This window comes from Rattus rattus, chromosome 3, assembly GCF_011064425.1.
Source record: "Rattus rattus isolate New Zealand chromosome 3, Rrattus_CSIRO_v1, whole genome shotgun sequence".
In the NCBI taxonomy this organism is placed as follows: Eukaryota; Metazoa; Chordata; class Mammalia; order Rodentia; family Muridae; genus Rattus; species Rattus rattus.
The window spans coordinates 183,439,348-183,461,478 of NC_046156.1; the positions used below are offsets into that span (position 1 = coordinate 183,439,348).

The 22,131-nt window shown below is 44.7% G+C and overlaps 1 protein-coding gene across 1 annotated transcript in view; it reads right to left on the reverse strand.

Moving 5' to 3' along the window:
- The window catches only part of LOC116896029 (chondroitin sulfate proteoglycan 4-like), a 52,051-nt gene that overhangs the window by 25,124 nt on the left and 4,796 nt on the right, over positions 1-22,131 (reverse strand). The window contains 3 exon segments of the mRNA XM_032897035.1: positions 1,426-1,624; positions 16,342-16,515; positions 20,539-21,009. Coding sequence (XP_032752926.1) covers positions 1,426-1,624; positions 16,342-16,515; positions 20,539-21,009 — 844 coding nt within the window.

Sequence of the window (22,131 nt, forward strand, 5' to 3'; positions counted from 1 at the left end):
TGGTCTCAGTGTCCACTTAGGAAATATAATGGATTAGTCCTCATGTTACCCTGGCCTCTACCTTTCTTCCCTTCTTGCTTAAATGTTATTTTCTCTATCTGCTAAAAGCGGATATTGACCTGGTGGCTGACGAGACAATCGACCTGACCTGGAGAGCTAGCTGTTGCTTCCATTCTGCACTGCTAATAAGAACCCAGGTCCTCCCACCTGCCACGCCCTTCAGCCGAGAAAGACCAAGGGTCAGGCCAGGCTGCATCTTTCTATGTCGTAAGTTTTCTCATCTCAAAAATGGGGTCATGACTGTGTATGGCTCTGAGGCCTGAGGAGTGCTTGTGAAATGACATAATCCGTGTAGTGCACCTCCTGAGGAATGGAAGAGATTTGGGAGAGTGCCGAAAGAAATCTAAGCCCTGGGCCTGGGCTCCAGTCTGTGACCATCACACGAGCATCCATATGTTTAACCGTTTTCAGATACTTTGGGGAGCCTCGTGCTAGGTGTATTATAGATAATCAGGGTGTCTGACTTTAGAAGGTGTCCTACCTTTCTTTTCTTTATTGGAGTCTCAAGTAAGACAGTTTAAGCCAACTGGAAGAAAGATCAAATGAGCTTTTAGGTCATGCGTTCCTGAGTTGCACTCCTTCCCCATGCCTTCTTCTGGCTGCTGCCCACCCTGGTCCACTGACAAGGCCAGTCTTGTAACACAGTCAGGCTACCCTGGCAGAGTTCCTGGCCACCATTTCAGCAGATTTCTAGCAATGTTGTCAGTATTGATCCATTGATGACTAGCAGGAAGCAGAAAGAGCCTTCCAACCAACATCAGGGTCTCTCATGAACACGGTTACATTCATTCATTCATTCATTCATTCATTCATTCATTCATTCATGGATATAATCTTTGTACAAAAACTGCTTTTCCACTAATCCATCATCAACATCTAGAATGTTACTACCCGGTAACTAGTTGGTGTTTTGAAGTAAAAAATACTTCATTTGCTCAGAAAGTTTTATTTACTAAGCATCAACTATATTCCAGTCAGTGTTTGAGGGGCTGAGGACACCAGAGACTCTGTCCTTCCTTAGAAGGCTTGCACTGCCATGGGGAAGGGAGAAAACAAACAGGCCCGACTATTGTCATAGGCAGAGCAAGGGTGGAGGGTCACAGAGAGATGGTATGACAGTGAGTGGGAGGAATGGGCTCTCATGGAAGGTCTGACCTTATGTGCCCTTCTGAGCAAGCCTCCGGGGAGGCTCGGACAGGCTCTAATGCTTTTATTAGCTCTCCTAAACATGTTGCTTTAAGAAAACACAGGCCTCGGGAAGTTCCTACATTCCATGGTTTTCAGTCAGCAACTCTTAGGTCTGACGGCCACATCACTCGCTGCTCAGAACACATGTACTTGACGCTGCTTTGCTCTGTGACTTACCAGAGTGCACAAACACGAGCTGACCCTCGTCAATTTGAGCCTGAGTGAAGTTCTGGATGCTTCTGCCAGGAATGGACTTGAGAGCCAGATGCCCGTTGCTGGGAGGAGTAACCCAGTAGACCAAGTCCTGGGGGGAAGAATCCCCATCTTCTGCACACAGGTCCCCTCTGGTCACCTCAGTGACAGAATTCACCCACACCTTAAAGAGAAGAGAACCAATTCCAGTCCACCCGCACAGTCAGGACCGTGCACCCCACATGAAAAGACAAAAATAAACTAAACCAACTGCCCCGAGTTTTTAGAGAACGGAGTTACTTTTTATGTACATAGGTGTTTTGCCTACGTGTGTGTCTATGCACATGTACATGCCTGTGCCCAGGACTGAGATAAAAAGTATTAACTGAGTAATTACTCAACAGTAGCTATCTAACTATATAGCCGCTGGTTACAGAGCATCTTGTGTGCTGACCATGTGCTAAGTCACCACACGGAATGTCAGACAATGCAGCACCTACTTTCTTGGGTTGGCTTGAGGATTTCCACACACGGCTTTACGTAGCCAACGGTGTCACCAGCTTTTAAACAGTCGAGGAGGGAGAATGCACATTGCACACTGCTGTTCCCTCTGTTCTTCCTGCCTTACACGGAAACGAGGACCCAGTGCCTCCGTTCTTGTGCTGTTTGCTGTACTGATGACGGTTCACATCTGTAACCGGAGCTAAGAAACACGGCTGCTTTCCTCTTCCTGTTAAAAATCTATTTACATTGCCTGAACATTTCTCTCTGAGTGTCTCCTGCTCTCTCACTCCTCTTGCTTTTCCCCATCTCCTCCACATTCCATGTGTGTTCAGGTGTAGTGTGTGTGTGTGTGTGTGTGTGTGTGTGTATGTGTGTGCACGCACAGATGTGTATGCCATGTTCATGTGTGTGCAAGTACACACATGTGTGCACATGCCTGTGGAGGCCGGAGGAAAACCTCAGGTGTCTTTATTCAACGCAGTTCGCTCTGTTTAATTTTTAGGCAGAATCTCTCACTGGGACGTGGATTAGGCTAGACTAATTGTCCAGAGAGCCCATCTTCAGCTCTGAAGAACTGGGATTACAAACGCCATCACTACAGTTGGGTGATGGTTTTATGGGACTTTAACTGTACTCAAACCTCCTAACTCAACATTTAACCAAACGTATTGCTCACCCACCACCGGCCAGCAAATGTTGTGGATATTTGCAGTGTGGCAGCGAATGAAACAAAGGAAGTGGAACCTGCACTTCAGCACAAAAGAACACAGGAAGAGGGAGCTGGCATAATGGGAAACGACAATGAAACACAGCAGGGGCTTCTGGGATGTAGACTATCACAGCAGGAGGCTTGCCTGAGGAAGGCAACATGGGGTAAAAGAGAAGGCACGGAACAGGAAACAAACTTGGGACAGAGGAGTGGCGAAGAGGTCATTATGGCGGAAAGAAAGGAAGAAAGATAAAGAAGAAAAGAAGATGCCTTAAAACATAAGAATGGTCAAATTTGCACCCTCAGAATGTCACCTTGTCCTGGAAGACGGGGAGAATCCAAGTAGAGTCTTGACTTGGTGTGCAACATACCCAACCCACCTGGCCTTTATGTCGTGGTGGTCTGGGGAAGCAGGGAGACCAGTCAGTGGGCGATTACAAGAACCCTACAGAGATGACAGAGGGGGCTTGAAGCCACATCGGGACAGGACCAGAAGTGGTCTGGGTCTGGGTGTCTGCTAAAGGTAGAGGTGTTGAAGGAATAGACATGAGAGTTACAGAGGAAGGAAAGGCAGGGGACTGACAGCACACTTGGAGCCTTCCCAGTGAGAAGGAACCATTCCCCACCACGGAAAGGTAGACAGCTTCCTGGGGAGTGGACCGCCAGAGAGCAGTTCACTGTTGACTCTAAAATGATTAGGATACTGAGTCTCATTGGATGGAACCAGATTATCAGAGGTTCTAAAATCAGGGAATCACAGGACGTGGTGAATGCTCCCACTCCCATATATTGGAATGCTTAATCACCGGGGAGTAGAGCTCTTTAATAGGATTAGGAGGTGTGGCCTTGTTGGAGGAAGTGCGTCACTAGGGGGTGGGCTTTAAGATTCACCATGTTCAGCCCAGTCTAACTCTGTGTACCTCCCCCCACCCCACCCCTCTGTGTGTGTGTGTGTGTGTGTGTGTGTGTGTGTGTGTCCGAGAGAGAGAGAGAGAGAGAGAGAGAGAGAGAGAGAGAGAGAGAGAGAGAGAGAGAGAGAGATCAGGATATAGCTTTCACTACTTCTCCAGCACCATGCCGGCTGCCATGCTCCCTTCCATGACGATATCGGACCAAACCTCTGAAACTGTAAGCACACCTCCAGTTTAATGCTTTGGGTTTGTAAGAACTGCCTTGGTCATTGTGTCTCTTCACAGTGACAAAGACACATATTTCACTTAATACCAAAAGAAAGTGGCTTTATCATTAACTCAATTTTCATATCTCTACCTGTAGTTGTTTCTCACAGAACACAGGGACACTATGCGCACACTCCTGAGTATATGTGCCGTCTTTACTAGCACACCAACACTCTATCTGGGTCTACGCTTTTTAGCAGAGTATCTAAAACATCACTCCGAAACCATTAAATAGATATGTTGCATGCTCAAAAAGAACAGCTTTCCTTCAGAAGAAGGGGCCACTTTTGCAGTGACAGTTCATGTTCTGTGTTGCTGAAATAGAGTTTGAGTGGGAGTTCAGAGGGTGTGCAGGGTTTTTCAAGTTTTCATACCAAACCTGATATTCAGACAATAAAATAATCATTCATGTTATATCCAAAGTTCCACGACAGATAGCAAGGAAAAACCTTTTGTAAACAACCCCCTAACTTTATGAATGTTGGCAGCTATGATCATAAAATTATACGTAAAAAAATCCCAACATGTGCACACACATGCATAAACCCACGCGCACGCGCGCGCGCGCACACACACACACACACACACACACACACACACACACACACACACACACACACACCCCAGAACTTAGACATACAAATCTGTGTTCAACTCTACAAGCCTACTGTGGTGGTTTGAATAAGAATGGCCCCATAGACTCACATGTTAGAATGCTTGATCTCCAGTTGGTAGAACTATTTGGGAAGGATTAGGAGGTGTGGCTTTGTTGGAGGAGGTGTGTCACTGAGCAGAGGCTTTGAGGTTTCAAGAGCCCACATTGGACGGAGTTGCTGTCTCTGCCTCCAACTTGCTAATTAGATGTCAGCTTTTAGCTACTGCTCCAGTGACATGCCTGCCTGCTGCCATGCTCCGAGGCATAATGGCCATGGACTCTCCCTCTAAAAGTATAAGCAAGCACCCAGGGAAACATTTTCTTTTGTTAGTTTCCTTAGTCATGATTGTCTCTTAACAGCAATACAAATGTAACTAAGGCAATTTACTAACTTGAAGAATAACTCACGCCAATAAAAACAGCACTACTAAACATTCGAATTCTTGGGTTCAAATTATTTTTGTTCAAAACCACTGGATTTTGTGTTTGTCTAATGACAACCAGAGTTCAAGTCACTGTCTTGTTATTTCCTAGCAATGAAACCTTGTCCACATCTCTTACTTTCTCTCAGAGTTTTAATTTCCTCATCAGTAACAAGGAATAGTGGGGATATTATGTGTGTTGTGCTTAGCACAACCTGACATACTGTGAGTCTTCAGTAAATACTAGCTTTGGTTGCCCATTTTCTTCATGAGATTTGGCTCCGAGGATAAGACAGTATTTGGCTGTTGTGCTATGGTCCTGTGTGGCAAAACCAGGTTTTTTTTTATGGGCTAAACAAGTACTCCATCACCAAAGACTCACACTCAGCCCAAATGTAAATTTTAAAAGTGTTAGATTTACTTTGGTTTTATGTATGCATGTCTATATCTGTGCATACACCCATGCGTGCAGGCCCCCTACGAAGCCAGCAGAGGGAATCTGATCCACTGAAGCTAGAGTTATAGGTAGTTTTGAACTCTGCAGTGTGGATGCTGGGAGGCAAACTGCAGCCTGTGAGAGCAGAAAGTGTCCTGGCCAGTAGGCCATCTTCTCGAGGCATCGTGTATGTTGCTCTTTAACCCTACTCTAAACTCACCCCAGTTACGTTAACAGTACCAAGGCTCTTTCCTATCACACGCTGCATATATTGCTTAATTTCACAGCCTCCATCATGAGATGGGGCACTTACCTCTCAACAATTTCAATTACTGACCGTCTCTCAGTCTAAGGTCAACAACTTTTCAGTGTCTACTGGAAATACAAAATCAACGGCGTGTTCAGATTACGAGGACTTAGGCTTAATTTAACGTGTGGAAAAGCCACCGTTTCTATGAAATACATAAATTGGCCTGTTTAACAGTACCGTGGTCACCCGTTTCAGGCTTTACACTTTTAAATCATTCCATGTGGCTGATTTTTATTTCCTTGGGAATGAAAACTAACTTGAGAAGGCGCTACCATTTCCCTTCCAGTAACTTGTAGACACAATTTTTTTCCAATCAGAGGCAGAGTATTTTCTACTGCAGTTCCTCTAAGGCTAAACACTGCTCTTCCCTTTCGCCTCTGGAATGTGCCACCTTCCAAAACAAATGGGAAACCTGTCACTTAAAACCAAAAGCACCCTCCGGTCTTCCTTTATAATCCCATCAGATTTAGTTCAGTTGGCTGTCCCATTGCTTTAAGAGCAGCTTAGTTTAGAGCCCCGCACTGGGTCAGAGTAACTTCAAATATGTGGAGAGAGGAACAGCAATGGGCTCAAACTTGAAGGTAGATTTGAAAGTGATGTAAGGTTTGAAAAGGAAGTGTCTGAGGACAAGTCACACTTGCCCTGGGGTTGGGGATGGGGTGCAGAACATCGCAATTCACCTCTGCTTGTGAGAAGAAGAGAGGCTGACCTATGGGTAAACCTACTGGGATCCAACGGTGTCAAGTTATGACCCAATGACATCCAAGTTGTGATATCAACATTTGAAGACTCTGGCCTTTGTTTCAGCTTCAGGGGAGTTGTATAGCACGCTCAGACTAGCTGCCCTGCTGTGTGGCACTCCCAGACTGCCACTGACTTTTGCAGCCCTCACTCTTGCACTAGACCTCATTTGCAAAACTCCTTCTAGTGATTATAAGTACTTGCCCAAAACAAACAAATAAGTGGGAGATGGGACGGGGGTGTACCTCCAAGGGACAATTCTTAGCTAGCACACAGTGGGTCCTGGGTTCAATCCCTACACCATACAAAGCCAAGCCAAGCCGTAACTGGTTCTATTCTTAAAGTAAAAACAAGGCAAAGCATTATAGTGTTTATTGTTTTACAGCTTTTTTTTTTAAATGGGAAAATGACGCCCCCTTGTGGCCAGAATTTGATGTGGCCTGTGTAAAAAAAAATCACTTAAACTCAAAAGCACACTTCAGAATGGATTTCAGAGCAGAATACAAAGGAGTCACTAGGGATTGCCTAACTCTGAGTCTGGTTTGTCAAAATAAATGACCCCACTCATGGCACCAAATGCTCTCAGAGATGGACCTGCAAGCCCTGCAGGTTAAGGACTTGTCTTGTTCCTGTAGGAAAAAGGCATCACTTGAAACCCCAAGCAGAGAAGGGAATGCTCAGACTCTGGCTCTGAATCTGGATCCTGAGACCAGGACGCCATCCAGATTCTATTCCCACTACTCCCACGGTCTCCTCCAAAGCAGACTGGGCTGGACATTCTTGCTATCTATAGGGCCAGACGGCGGTAGGAGGAAGAAGGCCATGTAAGATCACCTGAAGGTTGTAATGAAATGTGGATTGGAGAGAGCATGAATCTGGGTCAGGCAGACGGTTCGGCGGGAAAAGTAACCTGCTACCAAGTCTGAGGATGTGAGTGAGCCCCCGGGACCCACATAGTGCAAGGGAAAACCAACTCCTCGCACGTTATCCTCTGACATCGATACTTGTGGTGTGTGTGTGTGTGTGTGTGTGTGTGTGTGTGTGTGTGTGTGTCTATGTGTATGTGTGTGTATGTGTGTGTCCCGCTACCCTATATCCCAAATAAATCAATGTGACTTTAAAAGACATAAATGTGAAGGCCTTGTCACATTTTGCCTCTGTCCCAGAATCTGTCTCTGCCTAACTTGTTATTTGGGCAAGTCATACCTACAGCCCACACCCCACCACTAGTCTCTCCAGCCTAGGCCTACGCACACATTACAGACGTAACCTCCTTCTAAGCCACACACAGCCCCTCACTTCATCTCTATCTTTAACTCCGTGGGAAGCTCAGACTCTTCCTACTTCCTCCAGATCCTTGGGTTCTGTACTGCAACTGTAAAGGACAAAGCAGGAGTGCTTCTCCATTGCGATCTCGAGCTCATACCTTAACTCTGCTATATCCCTGAGGCTCTGTCTGTCTGTCTCTCTTGAAATCTTAGCCAAGAGTCGTCTGTGCTATAGCCTCCTCATTTTCAAATAAAAACAATTCCCTATAGAGTTTGTCGCAGGCCTGTGTTACGTGCGGAGCTCAGTACCAGACACAGAATAGAGACTTCAGCAGTATTAGCTACCGTGTGACTAGACAGTGGTCAGTGCTCTGAAATAAGGAGAAGAAATGTCGCTGTCAGAAGTGACCCCCGCATTTGGGGAGAACTACTCACACATTGGCTATTGGACAGTGTACTCATGTAGCTGTTGTTTTAATTTAGTGCATATGCTGTCCACATTAACTTCCGGAAACATGTTGACAGACCCGATATCCCTTTAACATTGTGGGGAATTGATTCACCACACTCCCTGCAGCATGGCCAATAGGCTTAGTTGTTCCCTGCTAATTTACCATCATTATCAGCCAATCAGTGGGAAAGGGAGGGACAGTTCAAAAACAAAGATAACTGGGGGCAGAAAATAATAGCGCATCTTAGATCCTGTGAACTGCCTGGAGCAGACTCTCTAAGAAAAGAAGGCCAACTCCTGGCTGCTACTTGGTTCTTTTTCTATTTAAAATTAAGTTGAGATTGATAAAGATATTATCATTGTACAAGACTACATTGTTCTAAAACCTTTAGGCAATTTTATTCTCTCTCTCTCTCTCTCTCTCTCTCTGTGTGTGTGTATGTGTGTGTATGTATGTATGTATGTATGTATGTATGTATGTATGTATGTATGTTTGTATGTTTGTATGTCTGGGTGTCTGTGTATGTGGATGGATGGATGGATGGATGGATGTGTAGGGTGTGTGTGTATGTATGTGTAGGGGGTGTGTATGTACATGTAGGGGGTGTATGTGTAAGGTATGTGTGTGTGTATGTGTATGGTGTGTGTGTGTATGTGTAAGGTGTGTGTGTGTATGTGTAGGGTGTGTGTATTTGTGTGTGTGTGTGTGTGTGTGTGTGTAAGGTGTGTGTATGTGTAGGGTTGTGTGTGTATGTATGTGTATGTGTGGGGTCTCCCTCTCTGTTGTATGTCTGTCTCTCTCTGTGTGTGTGTGTATGTGTAGGGGGTGTGTATGTACATGTAGGGGGTGTATGTGTAAGGTATGTGTGTGTGTATGTGTATGGTGTGTGTGTGTATGTGTAAGGTGTGTGTGTGTATGTGTAGGGTGTGTGTATTTGTGTGTGTATGTGTAAGGTGTGTGTGTGTATGTGTAAGATGTGTGTGTATGTGTAGGGTTGTGTGTGTATGTATGTATGTATGTGTAGGGTTGTGTGTGTATGTGTGTATGTATGTGTAGGGTGTATGTATGTTGTAGGGTGTATGTATGTGTAGGGTGTATGTATGTGTAGGGTGTATGTATGTGTAGGGTGTATGTATGTGTAGGGTGTATGTATGTGTAGGGTGTATGTATGTGTAGGGTGTATGTATGTGTAGGGTGTATGTGTGTGTGTGTGTGTGTGTGTGTGTGTGTGTGTGTGTGTGTGTGGTGTGTGTGTTTGTTATCTTTCTTCCTCGTGTCCATGACTCTGGATGACCGCAGCAGTCTGTAAAGTGAGATGGCCAGGTTTGAAGGAAGACCTACTTTTTTACTGATCACCATCCCAGCCTACTTTTAAGCTGGACAGGGTAAATCTATGTGGAAGGGCATGGAGCAGGCAGGGTTAACTTGTCTGGCAGAGCTAGGACATTGAACAGTCATCAGGAGACTTCAAAGCTAAGGACAAGCAGGCTTCCTTGCCTGGAAGACAGACAGACGACTCAATGTGGTAAAGAATTCTGACAGTACTTGGCGCAGAGGGTGCAGTTATTATAGGAGGTAGCAACTTTGTCCTAACCCTATGGTATCGGTTTCTGGGAGTTCAGGATTCAACCCTTGTAACAGATGAACTTCTAGAACTTGGCTCAACTCATAAAAGGTCACATTCCAGGGCAAGTCAGTGAAATGCATGCCATATATACTTGAGGACCTGAACAATCTCCAGCACCCACATTTGTCTGGCATGTGTCTGTAATCCCAACAGTGGAGGGGGAAGACGAAAGAATTCCTAGTGCTTATAGGTTCCCTAGCTTGGCCAGGAAGCCAGGCTACACCAAGTGTGAGCTTCAGGCCAGTGAAAGGCTCTGCCTCAAAAGAAGTGGAGATGTGGATGAAGAGTACCCAGTGCTGACCTGCATTCTACATACATGTGCACATCTTCACAAATGCACATGTTCATGTGTACAGACAGACAGGCCAGGTATTTCCAGAAACAGAAAGAATAATGGAGAGGCAGTTTTCATCCACAGAAAAACATCTAGTTTCGTTAGTTTCATGGCTTGCAGTGCATGTGGGTGTGTACGTGTGGTGTGTATTTGTGTGTGCATGTGTGTGTGTGTCTGTGGCATGTGGTGTGTATTTGTGTGTGCATGTGTGTGCTCTGTGTGTGTGTGTGTGTGTGTGTGTTAGACACAAGATAATTTGGTATTACATATTATATTCCATTTAATGTGTTTTTGAAATATTGGTTCGGTACCATAGGACCTGTAGCCTCCGGATCGTTCCTGCTACGGGTATCAGGTGTAGACTGAGCTCAGACTACCCAGGCTCAAATCCCACTTTTAGTAACTTTGTCGTTTGTCAAGCGACTTCAATCCTCATTGCGTCAGATATGTATTGTAACCTTCCCCTGATTACGAGAATTATGGAAAGAATTAAATGAGAAACCATTTCATCAGGTAAGTGATGCCTTCATAGCTGAGCCTGACTCGTGAGGGGATGGAGGGGCATGGCTCAAAACCACTGGCTGCTACCCAGTAGTATCTCTGGAAACCAGAAGAACAAAACTGCACCGTGCTGAAGGGTCCTTATGCTCAGAAATCAACTCTCAACATAGAGCTAATATTTACCGTCCATTTCCTCCCACCCGTCACTCCAGGTTCTTCATGCCAGGCTTACTTCAGATTGGTTATATTTGTTCTAGAATACTCCTTGGCCAGGGAGGCTCTTCCCTCTAATATGCACACAAATGGGTCATCCATGCACACAATCCCTGTCTTTGCTCATAAGAGTTCCCAGGAACGAACAGAACATTCTTCTCCTTAGTGAGGTCCACTAGTAAGCCTGGCCCAGGACTATTAACCAGTTTGCTACACAGTCTCAAAATATTCCCCAAATGAAAACTGGGGCTCACTATGTCTAAACTATTGGTGCAATGTGGTCTGTGATGGACTCCTGCTTTTCTCCTGGGAGTCTGGGATCTGGGTTCTTACCAGGCAGAAGTTACCTGACCAGTCCCTGAAAATACCTTGGCAAGTAACAAGCTTAATGGTAGAAGTCACTCTGCATGTGTTGTCACAACTCACTGGGCCAACGACTCCGTTGATGTCACTGGGAAAGCACTCGGAGCGAGAGCTGAGCCAGTTTCCACTGGGCTCCACCCGAGTGCTGCTTTCCTTTGCTGATTTTGCTTCATTTGTTTTCCCCAAAGAAATCTTAGCCACAGCAGGCCAATCCCACTTAGGAGAGGCCTTGGTTCCTCTAACACACATGCCTCCATGTAGAAGTCCTGCCCTCGGAGAGAGCTTTCCTCTCTGCAATTTCTCTCTGAATGGTGGAGAGAGATTTGGCTTCGAGGTCACTCTTCCTTTATGAGGACACTGTGCTTTCCTGTTCCCGGCAGTTCCTTGGGAGGGCCATGAAGACAACAAGAAGTTACAGAAGGGACCAGGACTCAGGGAACATACAATAAATGTAAACTTTCATAGCAGTGTTTAACTACCATTGACAGCCACGTTTTTTCAGTAGCTAACAGGTCTCCTCTCAGATGACTCTGCAAAGCAGCCTCTGTGGGAACCGCTACAGACGAGCCTGCGTGGGGGAGGGGGAAATGTAACTGAACACAGGATGTCTAGAGGCTTGTCCAGTGCACAGCATTCCAGGGACACGGGGGTAAGAACTACAAAGAAAACTCAAACTAACAAGGTCCAAAGGTCCACTTTCCTCATGGAATGCAGAGGTGAATAACCCACCAACCTGTGAGGTAAGTAAAGCTCTAGAAAGCCTATTCCATGATCCCACGGCCTCCAAACAAATAATGACGAATGTTAAAACTCCAGCCGTTGTTAACAATGCAAAACTGGCTACCTAGCCTAGCCCTGGTGGGCCCCTGGGCTGCCTGCACAGTGGATTAATTGGTCCTGGAATGCTTCATAAACTGAGGCCATGGTTTACTGCTTCCCATTTCATGGTTATTCCTTCCTTCCTGTTCCTCCCTGTCACCTATCTGGCCACCACTGTCAACAAAAGCCCTTTCCTGTTTGCTTCAGTGGTCTTTCATAAATGGTGATATGCTGTGCCATTTCATGGCATGCTGGGCTAGAAACTTACTGCTTAAAAACTAAGCTAAAGTACTTGGCTAACATGAGCAAGGCCACTAAAGGACACCACCCTTAAAATTAAAAACAGTGGATGTCCAAAATTCCTCCCCACAAAGCACATGGAAAGAGTGTGTGAAGATTCTTGGAGCAGAAGTCAACACAGTTCACAGTGAGCCCCTTGTCAGGATCCTCGTTTCCCTTGAGTGTTTATTTCCTAACCAAGACACCAAGACTACTTTTTAAAATGAGAAACTGCATTAAAATTGTACCTAGTAATATATGTCAAAGCATGCACACACACAAGTCATACATATACTGCTAAATATGTAATCCATGACTACAGTCTTGTTTTTTACTTTAAAACCGAATGTTTTTAAATTACATACATTTGCAGGATACAATGTAACTATCAAGTCAGAATAGCTGATTTTTCCACCTCCCTAAGCATTTACCATATTTATCATTGTGTTGGCAATCTTCAAACTCCTCTCTTCCTGTTCTTTATAGGAATATTTATTATAGATGGGTTAATCTGTGTTAGTTGTCAAAACACGGAGAGAGTCAAGACCTGCACTTAAATTCAGCCACATGAACAACCAGAGACATTTACTCAGAATTCTTTAGTTGTGAATGTAGGGAGCTTTGGAAAGGGAGGGGCAGAGGACCAGTGCAGAAGGACTCTGAAAACCAGTCTAAGTTCACACTGGAAAGAATGAAAGGCAGAATAAAGGAATAGGAAGAAAAGGTATTTAAAGGGTGGAACCTAACTATAGTTTGTTAGACATTATGCCTTACAAGAGGTTAAAATGGGTCTTATGCGAGCTGTCATAATTGCCGAGTTCATATGTGCATCTACCCTGTGATATCTGGAAAATACTGTTTCCTTCATGTTATCAATCACCCCTGACTCTTACAATCTTCCTGACCCCTCTTCCAAAAAACGATCTCTAAGCCTTAAAAGAATGGTATATTGTGTTTTGAATGAAAATGACCCCCACAGGTTCATAGGGAGTGGCACTATTAGGAGGTGTGGCCTTGTTGGAGTAGGGGTGGCTTTGTTTGAGGAAGTGTATCACTCGGGGGTAGGCTGTAGGGTTTCAGAAGCCCAAGCCAGGCCCAGTGGCTCACTCTCTCTTCCTGCTACCCTCCTATCAAGATGCAGAGCTCATCTTGATATTGAAGTAGAACTCCATCTCTAGCACCATGTGCACCTGCATACCATCATGTTTCCTGCCGTGATGGTAGTGGACTAAACCTCTGAAACTATAAGCCATCCTCAATGAAACGTTTTCCTTTGTAAGAGTTGCTGTGGTCATGGTGTCTCTTTACAACAATAAAACTCCGATTAAGACAGAAGTTGGTACCAGAGACTTCGGTGTTGCTGTGATAAACCCGACCATGCTTTTGTTTGGAGGAATGTGGACTTTGGGACTTTGGATTAGAAAGGCAGCTGGATGCTTTAAGTGGGATTAATGAGCCATTCTAAGTAAGAACATGGAAGACAGTGGTGCTGAGGGCTATTTGAACTGTGGGTCTGGCACAAGAGGTTTCTGAGGAAAAGGATACTAGCATGTGGCCTAGTGACTATTCTTGTGATATTTTGGCTGAAAAAAAAAAACATTGCTGCCTTTTGCCCTTATCTGAAAAGTTTGCTTGAGGTTAATTTGAAGAGTATTGGATGATTTGTGTTGGCAGAGGAAATTTCAAAACAGCCTCGTATTGACTTGGTTGTGTGGTTGTTGGTGTTCGCTCTAATAAAGATCTATACTGAAAAGGAGCGAGATAAACAAGGAAAAAACCAGTGTACAGTTCAAGGAGAAAGGGGGCACCAGGAAGTGGAATGAAACTAAATCCTGTGTTCAAGGAGATAATCAGAATAAAGAAAAGCCTGACGTTAGATGGAATAAAGGAAGTGGTGGCCTCAGGGCAAGACCCAGTTAAGCTTCCAACTTGTGAAAAGGAATTAAAAAATAGCTTTCAGGTCTGGTGTGGTGGTACACATCCTTAATCCCTGCACTGGGGAAACAGAGGCAGGAGGATTTTGAGATGAGACTGGTCTACAGAGAGAGTTCCAGGATAGCCAGGTTTAGGCAGTGAAGGATACTATTGAAAACAGAAAGATCGTGAACACATAATTGAGTTCTAGAACAAGCAAGTAGCAAAACTTGGAAGCTTCGGCCCAATGGTTCTGGCTTTAGAGTCAAGGATAGAAGAAAGGTATAATGAGAATTTTGATTTCTTCAAAAAAAAAAACCACAGAAATATTATGGAAATACTCAGGAATATCAGAGGGGTGTGTTAGCCACAGGGAGGTTTAGAAGGGCCCACCCAATTTTAAAAATAAGCGTGTGTGTGTGTGCGTGTGCATGTGCGTGTGCGTGTGCATGCATGTGTGTGCGTGCGTGTGCGTGTGCGTGTGTGTGTGTGTGTTTCATTCGTGAATCCCAAACATTCGTGTGGGTACAACGTAGGCGTGTACGCCTGCTGGGAGTTTAGAGCGTATTAACAATTTACTGCATCAGGAACCCTCAAAGTAGCCAAAAGTCTGGTTACTAAAGGGGGTTATGGAATCTTTCCCCAAGATTAAGGAAAGCTACTAAGCCAGGCATGTGTCGGGGGTGTCCCTGCATGGAGGCCTAGAGGCCACTGTGTAAAGCTGTGAAGGTGAAGCCTGGGTTGCCTTGGAGACTAAGAGGTGTGTGACAGGTGACGAGGAAAGCTATCAGCAGAGAGGGGACCAGTCCGAGAGAGAAGTGTGTTGCCGTCAACAAAGCTGAACGGAGCTGAAGATATGAAGAACATTCTGACCTCAGACGTGGTGGTGCAGGGTTTGGAGTTTGCCCAGATGGTTTTCGGTTTTGCTGTGGTCCAGTATTTCCCCACTGTGCTCTCTTTCATCCATATTGGAATGGTAATATATATCCTGTGATATTGGAAGTGTGTAGTCTGCTTTTTCCATTTTGATTTTACAGGGAATTAGAGTTGAGATTTCGAGAGTCTCAGAAGAGAGTGAACTTTCCACAAGTTTGATATTGTTGTAGACTGCGAGGACTTTTAGAAGTTGGACAAAATGCATGCCACGCTATGATATGGCTACAAGCCCATGAAGAGAGGGAGTAGAATATGGTAGATTGAACAAAAATGCACCCCAAAGGTTCACAGGGAGCGCTGGTATTGGGAGACAGACTTGTTGGAGTAGGTGTGGCTTTGTTGGAGGAAATGCATTACTCGGGGAGAGCCTTGAGATCTCAAAACCTCTGATGGTCTGCTGGGTCACAGTCACTTCCTGCGGCCTTCAGATCAGGATGTAGAACCCTCAGCTCCACCTCTGGCGCCAAGTCAGCCTGCAGGCCACCATGCTTCCTGCCATGACCGTAAGGGGCTAAATCTCTAAACTGTAAGCCAGCCCCAATTAAATTTTTCTTTTATTAGATCTGCCATGGCCATGGTGTCTGCTCACAGCAATTTACACAACTAAGACACAGGGTCACATATCCAACAGTGAAGTCAGGACTCTTATCCAGATATGCCTTCTGCAAACCTTACTCTCTTAACCATTGTGCTACCAACCTAGGGAGACCTGTCCACATGCAGACACCTCCCTAACCTCCCACAAAAAGACCATGTCTTAGCAAGAACACTGTGAGTGGCACCAGCTCGAGAAATGAAGAAAACCAGGCCAGTGAGATGGCTCAGAAGGTAAAGGCACTTGCCACCAAGCCCGATGACTTGAGCTAGATTCCGGAAACCTACCTGGTGAAAGCGTCCACAAGCTGTTCTCAAACCTCCACAAATGTGTGTGTAAACACCATAGACACACACACACACACACACACACACACACACACACACACACACACACACACACAAAACCATTCAAATGAACAAGTGGTAAAAAGAAGTAAAAGGAAACACAGAAAGTACTACCTCCCAACAGTATCCAAGAGGACATTGACAGGTATAGCTAGTAATTCTTTGACATAGAGGAGACGCTACCATCCGTACGTGGCCATACATATGCCTTGGTGTTTTACAATAGCAATGATATAAATAACTACCAGTTTGGTTGCCCTGAAGTTCTCATGTGAAATCAAAAGCAGGCAGCACTTACCTGGAGGACTTTATTGGCTGTTACTACCGGAGCCTCATCATTTACAGACTCAACGGTCACAAACAGAGTCTGAGGCAGACTCTGTTTCCCAAGCTCAGAGCTGTTCGCCAAGATGGTGAGACTGTCGAACTCCTCACTGCCATTATGAACATAGTCAATCGACTCCTGCGCCACCTGAAACCAACGAAAGCACCAAGGAGCTGAAACTCAAACCCGAACCGTGAAGGAACTGCTAAAAAGAAGTCCTGGCTTGAGAGTCCCTCAAGCACAGAAGCACGTTTGGGTGAGGATCAGAGAGGAGCTGTGATGGTCGGCATCACACCTCATCCAGGAAATAAGTGAGACACCACTTCCCCCGAGGAGTAAATCTAAGGAAAACAATGCAATGTGGTGTGGTAACGAGAATGCTGGCTTGGTTGCAGAGTTCTCGAGTTTAAATGCCGTTTCTAACAGTGACATGTACTGAGTGTGCATGACCCAGCCTCCCTACTAATGGGACAGCACAATAAAGTCTCAAGTTCTGCTTGATTGTAAGTGATAGTTAACTTGATACAGCCTGGATTTACCCTGAAGGAGAGTCTCGACGGCAGGCTGTCTCCATTGGGTTGGACTCTGGGCATGTCTCTGAGTGGTCTCAATTTAGTTCATTGATGTAGAAGACCCAACCCACTGTGGGTAGCGCCATTCCCTAGACAAGGGGTCCTGGACCATTTAAGAGTTGAGAAACAGAGCTAAACATAGGCAAGTAAGCAAGCAACATGCATGTATTTATTTATTTCTGCTCCTGATTATGTATGTGACACTCATTTCTGCCACTTTGACTCTCCTGCTAGGAAGGACTATAACCTGGGATTGTAAACTGAAATAAATCCCTTTCTCTCTAAATCACTTTTGTCAGGGTACTTTATCATAGCAACAGAAATGTAACTAGGATGGTCTCTGAATCTTGAGCCCTCACCTTCATAGTAAATTATGTGTCTCTAACGCTATACATCTCTTGTGGACAGAATACATTACAATCAAATTATTCTGCCATGGAAGCACTCTTTCATGGTAATAAAGCAACTGTAAATATTTTCTTTTATCCTGATTAAGATTCCATATATTTAATTTCAATTCTGAAAAAGCCACTGGATGATTTAGTAATTTCTCTTTGATTTGTAGTAACCAAAATTCTGATCAAATTCCTTTCCTCTTGACTATACTGGAAATACTAGTGAGTACAGTTCAGACCAGAGAGCAGAGAATGTTTAAACCAGATGGGAATTTAGTTTCAATGAGTCTGTGACTCAAACACAATGGTGAGAACTCCCAACACCCCAAAGGAGTTGCTGGAATTCAGAACAAGTCTCTAGGGCTGTGTTTGTTTTGACAAAATTTAGCCAAAATTTTTAGCAGTTCAACTTTGCTCATTCCTGTGGCGCACTTCCTTTCAGCAGTCTTTTGATCTTACAGGGGTGTTTCTGACAAGGGTTGAAAAGTTCAGTTAGGGCCTCAAGGGAAAAATCACAGCCACTCATATACAGGTGCTATGAGAGTTTCTTTGGAGTTCTGTGGGTAGAAGATTCCAGATAACAGGCTCCTGGAATATGCTGTGTTAAAGCTACTTGTGAACAAGCAAGGAGAAGGACTGACCGCAGATGAGAGACCTCGGAAGGGACAGCACTTTAGGGACACGGACAGTGCTCACTTCTAGGGCACTTTTCCCGGAGAAATGCATCCCTTCTGCCAAATCACACATCCTTTAATGAGGAATTTGTTCCAAAATAGCATACCAGTTCATGATGTTGGCTGAAAGCTGAGAAAGAAGGTATCTATTCCTGTGTTTCAAAGGTCGGTGAAATATCTGCTTTTCTGGTTTATTTCTTTTTCTTATAGTATTAATCTTCATTCAACATGTTATGAATTTCACATTTCTTGTCTCTCTCCCTCCCACTTTCCCCCATCTGGGGAGAAAACTCCACAAAGATGGGGAATGGTCTGATTGGTTCACCACTTGTCTCCATCACCTTGATCTAGATACTCACAAAAGATACTCACAAACTAAGTACTTAATGAATGAAGCAGGGACTTTCCACTAGACACTGGAGGCTATGGACATATGGGATTTGTGTCACTATAAGTGACAATGATAATATCTCAAAACCTAGAGACTACAGACATTATATACAATGAGGAATATTATATATTATATAGGATGAGGAATCACCTGGCAAACAGGCTCATGTGACCTTGCCACACGTCTATAAGCAAGCTGCTTGATAACACACATGCCCCAGGGAACGTATGTATCTAAACTCAGATCTCAACCAAAAAGATTCTTATGAACCCAGCCAGTCACTGGCTCGACTGAGGCAGGACTCAGAGTACATGGCATAAAGGGCATTTGATTCAACGGACACCCAAGCAGATGCCAACTCTGTGCTTTCCAGCCTTTGAGATGGACGCCATGACTGAACAAAGCATAAGACCAAAGCAAAGACCCATTCATAATGTGGGTAAACAGTCATCTTCCCTGGGCCACGGGGAGAAGCTGCTTCCTGATTTCCTACCTCTGCATCCTGTTCCTTCATGGCTTTCAGATGATACCTGTCCAGCCTCCTTGACAGTTGATGTAGAGGTAGAACCCTCCAAATGGAGCCTCAAAGACCCTCAGCCCCTCCCCAGCCCGTGGAGCATTCCTCAGCTACCTAGATGGGCCCTATCTCTCAGGCCTCCACATTCTTGGCTAAGCTGTTCCTTTAACTTGCACTGCCTTTTTCTGGCTCTGCAATCTTTATCTAACTCATCAAAGTCTAGATTAAACATTGTCCCTTTGCAAAGAGTTTCTTATGATTTTCTCCCCTGCTCTCCAATTAGAATTGGATTTGTCAATTCTGCAACACTACTGTGAAACACAATGTGAGAGACAAGAAGAGAGCATCCTCATTAGAGATGAAGTGTCTGGTTCCTCCACAGCATTTCATGAAGCAAAGAAATGCTTCGGTTACCATGGTGACACACAGTAACCGAACTGAGCAAGCCTTTAGAGACTGGATTTGAATCCATTAAGAATCCCATGACTTGGATTTTCAAATTTTTATTTAATTTTACATCTGGGTGTTTTGCCAGTATTTATGTCTGCGCACCACTTGCACGCCTGATAGTCATGTCAGATCCTTTAACTAGATTTGCAGATGGTTGTGAGTCACCATGTGGATGTTGGGAACCGAACCTGGGTCCCCTGGAAGAGTAATCAGGGCTCTTAACTGCTGAGCCAACTCTTCAGTCCCCAATTTGAAATTCTTAAAAGCAAAATGAAGCAAGATGCATGTGGTTTTAGCAGTAGAGGCGAAGCCCGGGAGGTTGTGGTTTCCAACCCAAAGAGTCTATATTGCCAGGGAAATCTGCAGGCCAGTTTTCAAAGTTAAAAGAAAATGGTGGAGATCCTTCATTTCCTCATGATAAGACAGCAAAGTCTAACAATAAGACCAAAGCGAAGAACCTGACAGTACCCTTGAGTTGACTTCAGTTATTTCATTGCTCTCATCTGGATGCCAGAGGACCAGTTGTATCCAGCTTGAGGATTACCAGGGCTGAGCCACTCTGGACACCCATGGCCCATGTTTAGCATATAGTATGTCCTCTGTAAAAAGCCTGGTGATTGGATGAATGGCTACATGAATGAAAAAATGTTCACTACAGATGAGTCAGCCGAGTGTTCCTAGGATCAGTGAGAAGGATAGGCACTCACATAGAGGTGGACAGTCAGGATGCACAGTCAATTCAAGGTGTACAGGCAAATTAGAAGACTAGGAGAATGTAACAAAAAAGACAAGCTTCAAGGGAATCTGGTAACTCCTCTTTCAAATATTTAAAGGGTCTATGACGGGAGGGATGGTTTTCTCCAGGGATAATCCCTCACACTGCATTCTCAAGAGAGCCAGGATCTAATGGAAATTTCTCAATTCAGGTCAGTGAAAAGAAATTCTGAAGTGCTTTTATACTACATAGACTCCTCTCCAGAAGTTGTAAGTATTCCATCACTGAAGGTTTTTAAACAATGTTAACACGGTCTCCACAGGGACACAGCAGACAGTAGCATCTTATGGGAAGTTGGACGCTAAAATCCCATTACCAACAAAGCCTGTGAGTCTAAATGATAGCCAGCCCCCATCTGGCACAACATACTCAACCATATTAACTGAGATTTATTACCTCTTTCCTGGAAAATTTCACTAGCTTTACTCTTGGAAACATGGAACTTTCAACATAACCGTGCTTTGGTGGTTGGAGAAGAACAAATTCACAGTCAAGACTCTCAAAATACTTGCTTGGAATTCAGAGGTGGTCCCGCAGAAGTGCTCTGGAGCCCCCTGCTTGAACTGTGAGATTCTGCACCTCTAGAGGCATCCACTTCGGGATGAGATCCAGAAGCATCTCCACTCTCCTTACAACCTGGGAGTCCTTTGTCACATCTAGGATGAACTGATCCCTTTGTTGGCCGGGAGTTGTCTGGACATAAAGGACATTGCCATCGTCAATATCCTGCCGGGTGAAGCTCAGAGCGGGCTTCCCATCTGCACCCACGATGCTGCCTTCTGCTGTGGATTTTTGGGGGTATCCGTGTACTGGTAGAGTTCTGACTATGAACGCTGCCTTGGAAGGGATATCTTCTTCGTTCCCAGCCTTGTGTTCACAAACACAACACACAGACACAAGAAAAAGGCCTATGACGAACTGCAAGAGTCAATCAAAGCCATTGACGAAGCACATGACTTCTCTTAATATCGACAAGTGGCTTAAGTTACAAGCAGGATTGTTAACGCCATTTAAGGTCAGGTCTGATCTGGGGCCCATGGCAATATTTGAAATATCAGCTCTGGTCACGAAAATAAATAAAGATTAAAAATTAAGTCAACAACTCTTAAGTAGCTATTAAGTACCTGCACGCAGCACTAAAACCCTAAATAGTCTAAAAATTTAGGTTAAAAAAATTAAATGTTACAAGGAGAGGGCTGGAGGCTTGCCTAGCTTCTAGCATTTGCAGGGCCATGAATTTCATCCTTGCTGGGAGGATTATAAAGAATCGAAGGTGGCGGAAGAAAGAACAGTTGACTCAGTAACTTCTCATAACTGTAGAGTGACGGGCTCTTTCCTTTTTAGTTCTATCTAGCTCAGCACTTCCTATGCGCTTTCATTGTATTGATTCAGCAAAGACCATCTCCAAACCTTATTAGCAACTCATTTCATCACAAGGGTGAACACGCCCCCTTGTGGTGAGAGGCATTAACTCTGTAAGCTTGGAAAAGGATTACGAACTGCGGGTGCCTTCTATTCCCTTAGTGAAGACTCACTATTCACCAAACTGATTGTAGCTCAGATTCATCGTTGATATGACTGGCTGCACTCGGAAGGCTGCCTCGAGTTCCTAAGGCAAAATCAGAACAGCCTGCATGTGTGGGCAGCTGTCAAAAAGTACAGCTTGCCCTCCTGTACCCTACAGGAAATCCCCCTAAACATCAGCAGCCTGGTCGCACTGATACACAGGACAATGCTCACTAGAAGTTTCAAGGCAGAGCCTGAGGGAAATCTGTGGCTCTTGCTCTCACCCTGGCATTACTCCACTGGTCAAGATCCGTTTGATCCATCCACTTCAAGGCCATATCCAGAAGTCAAGAAACTGCGCAATGCTGTCCTCCACTGTTTGGGGAATCCTTTCTATGTCTGCCACTACTTCCTCCAATCACAGACTAACCCGTGTCAAAGGAAACGTTGCTATCGCTGCTGTCAGCAACAAATAAAATTGAA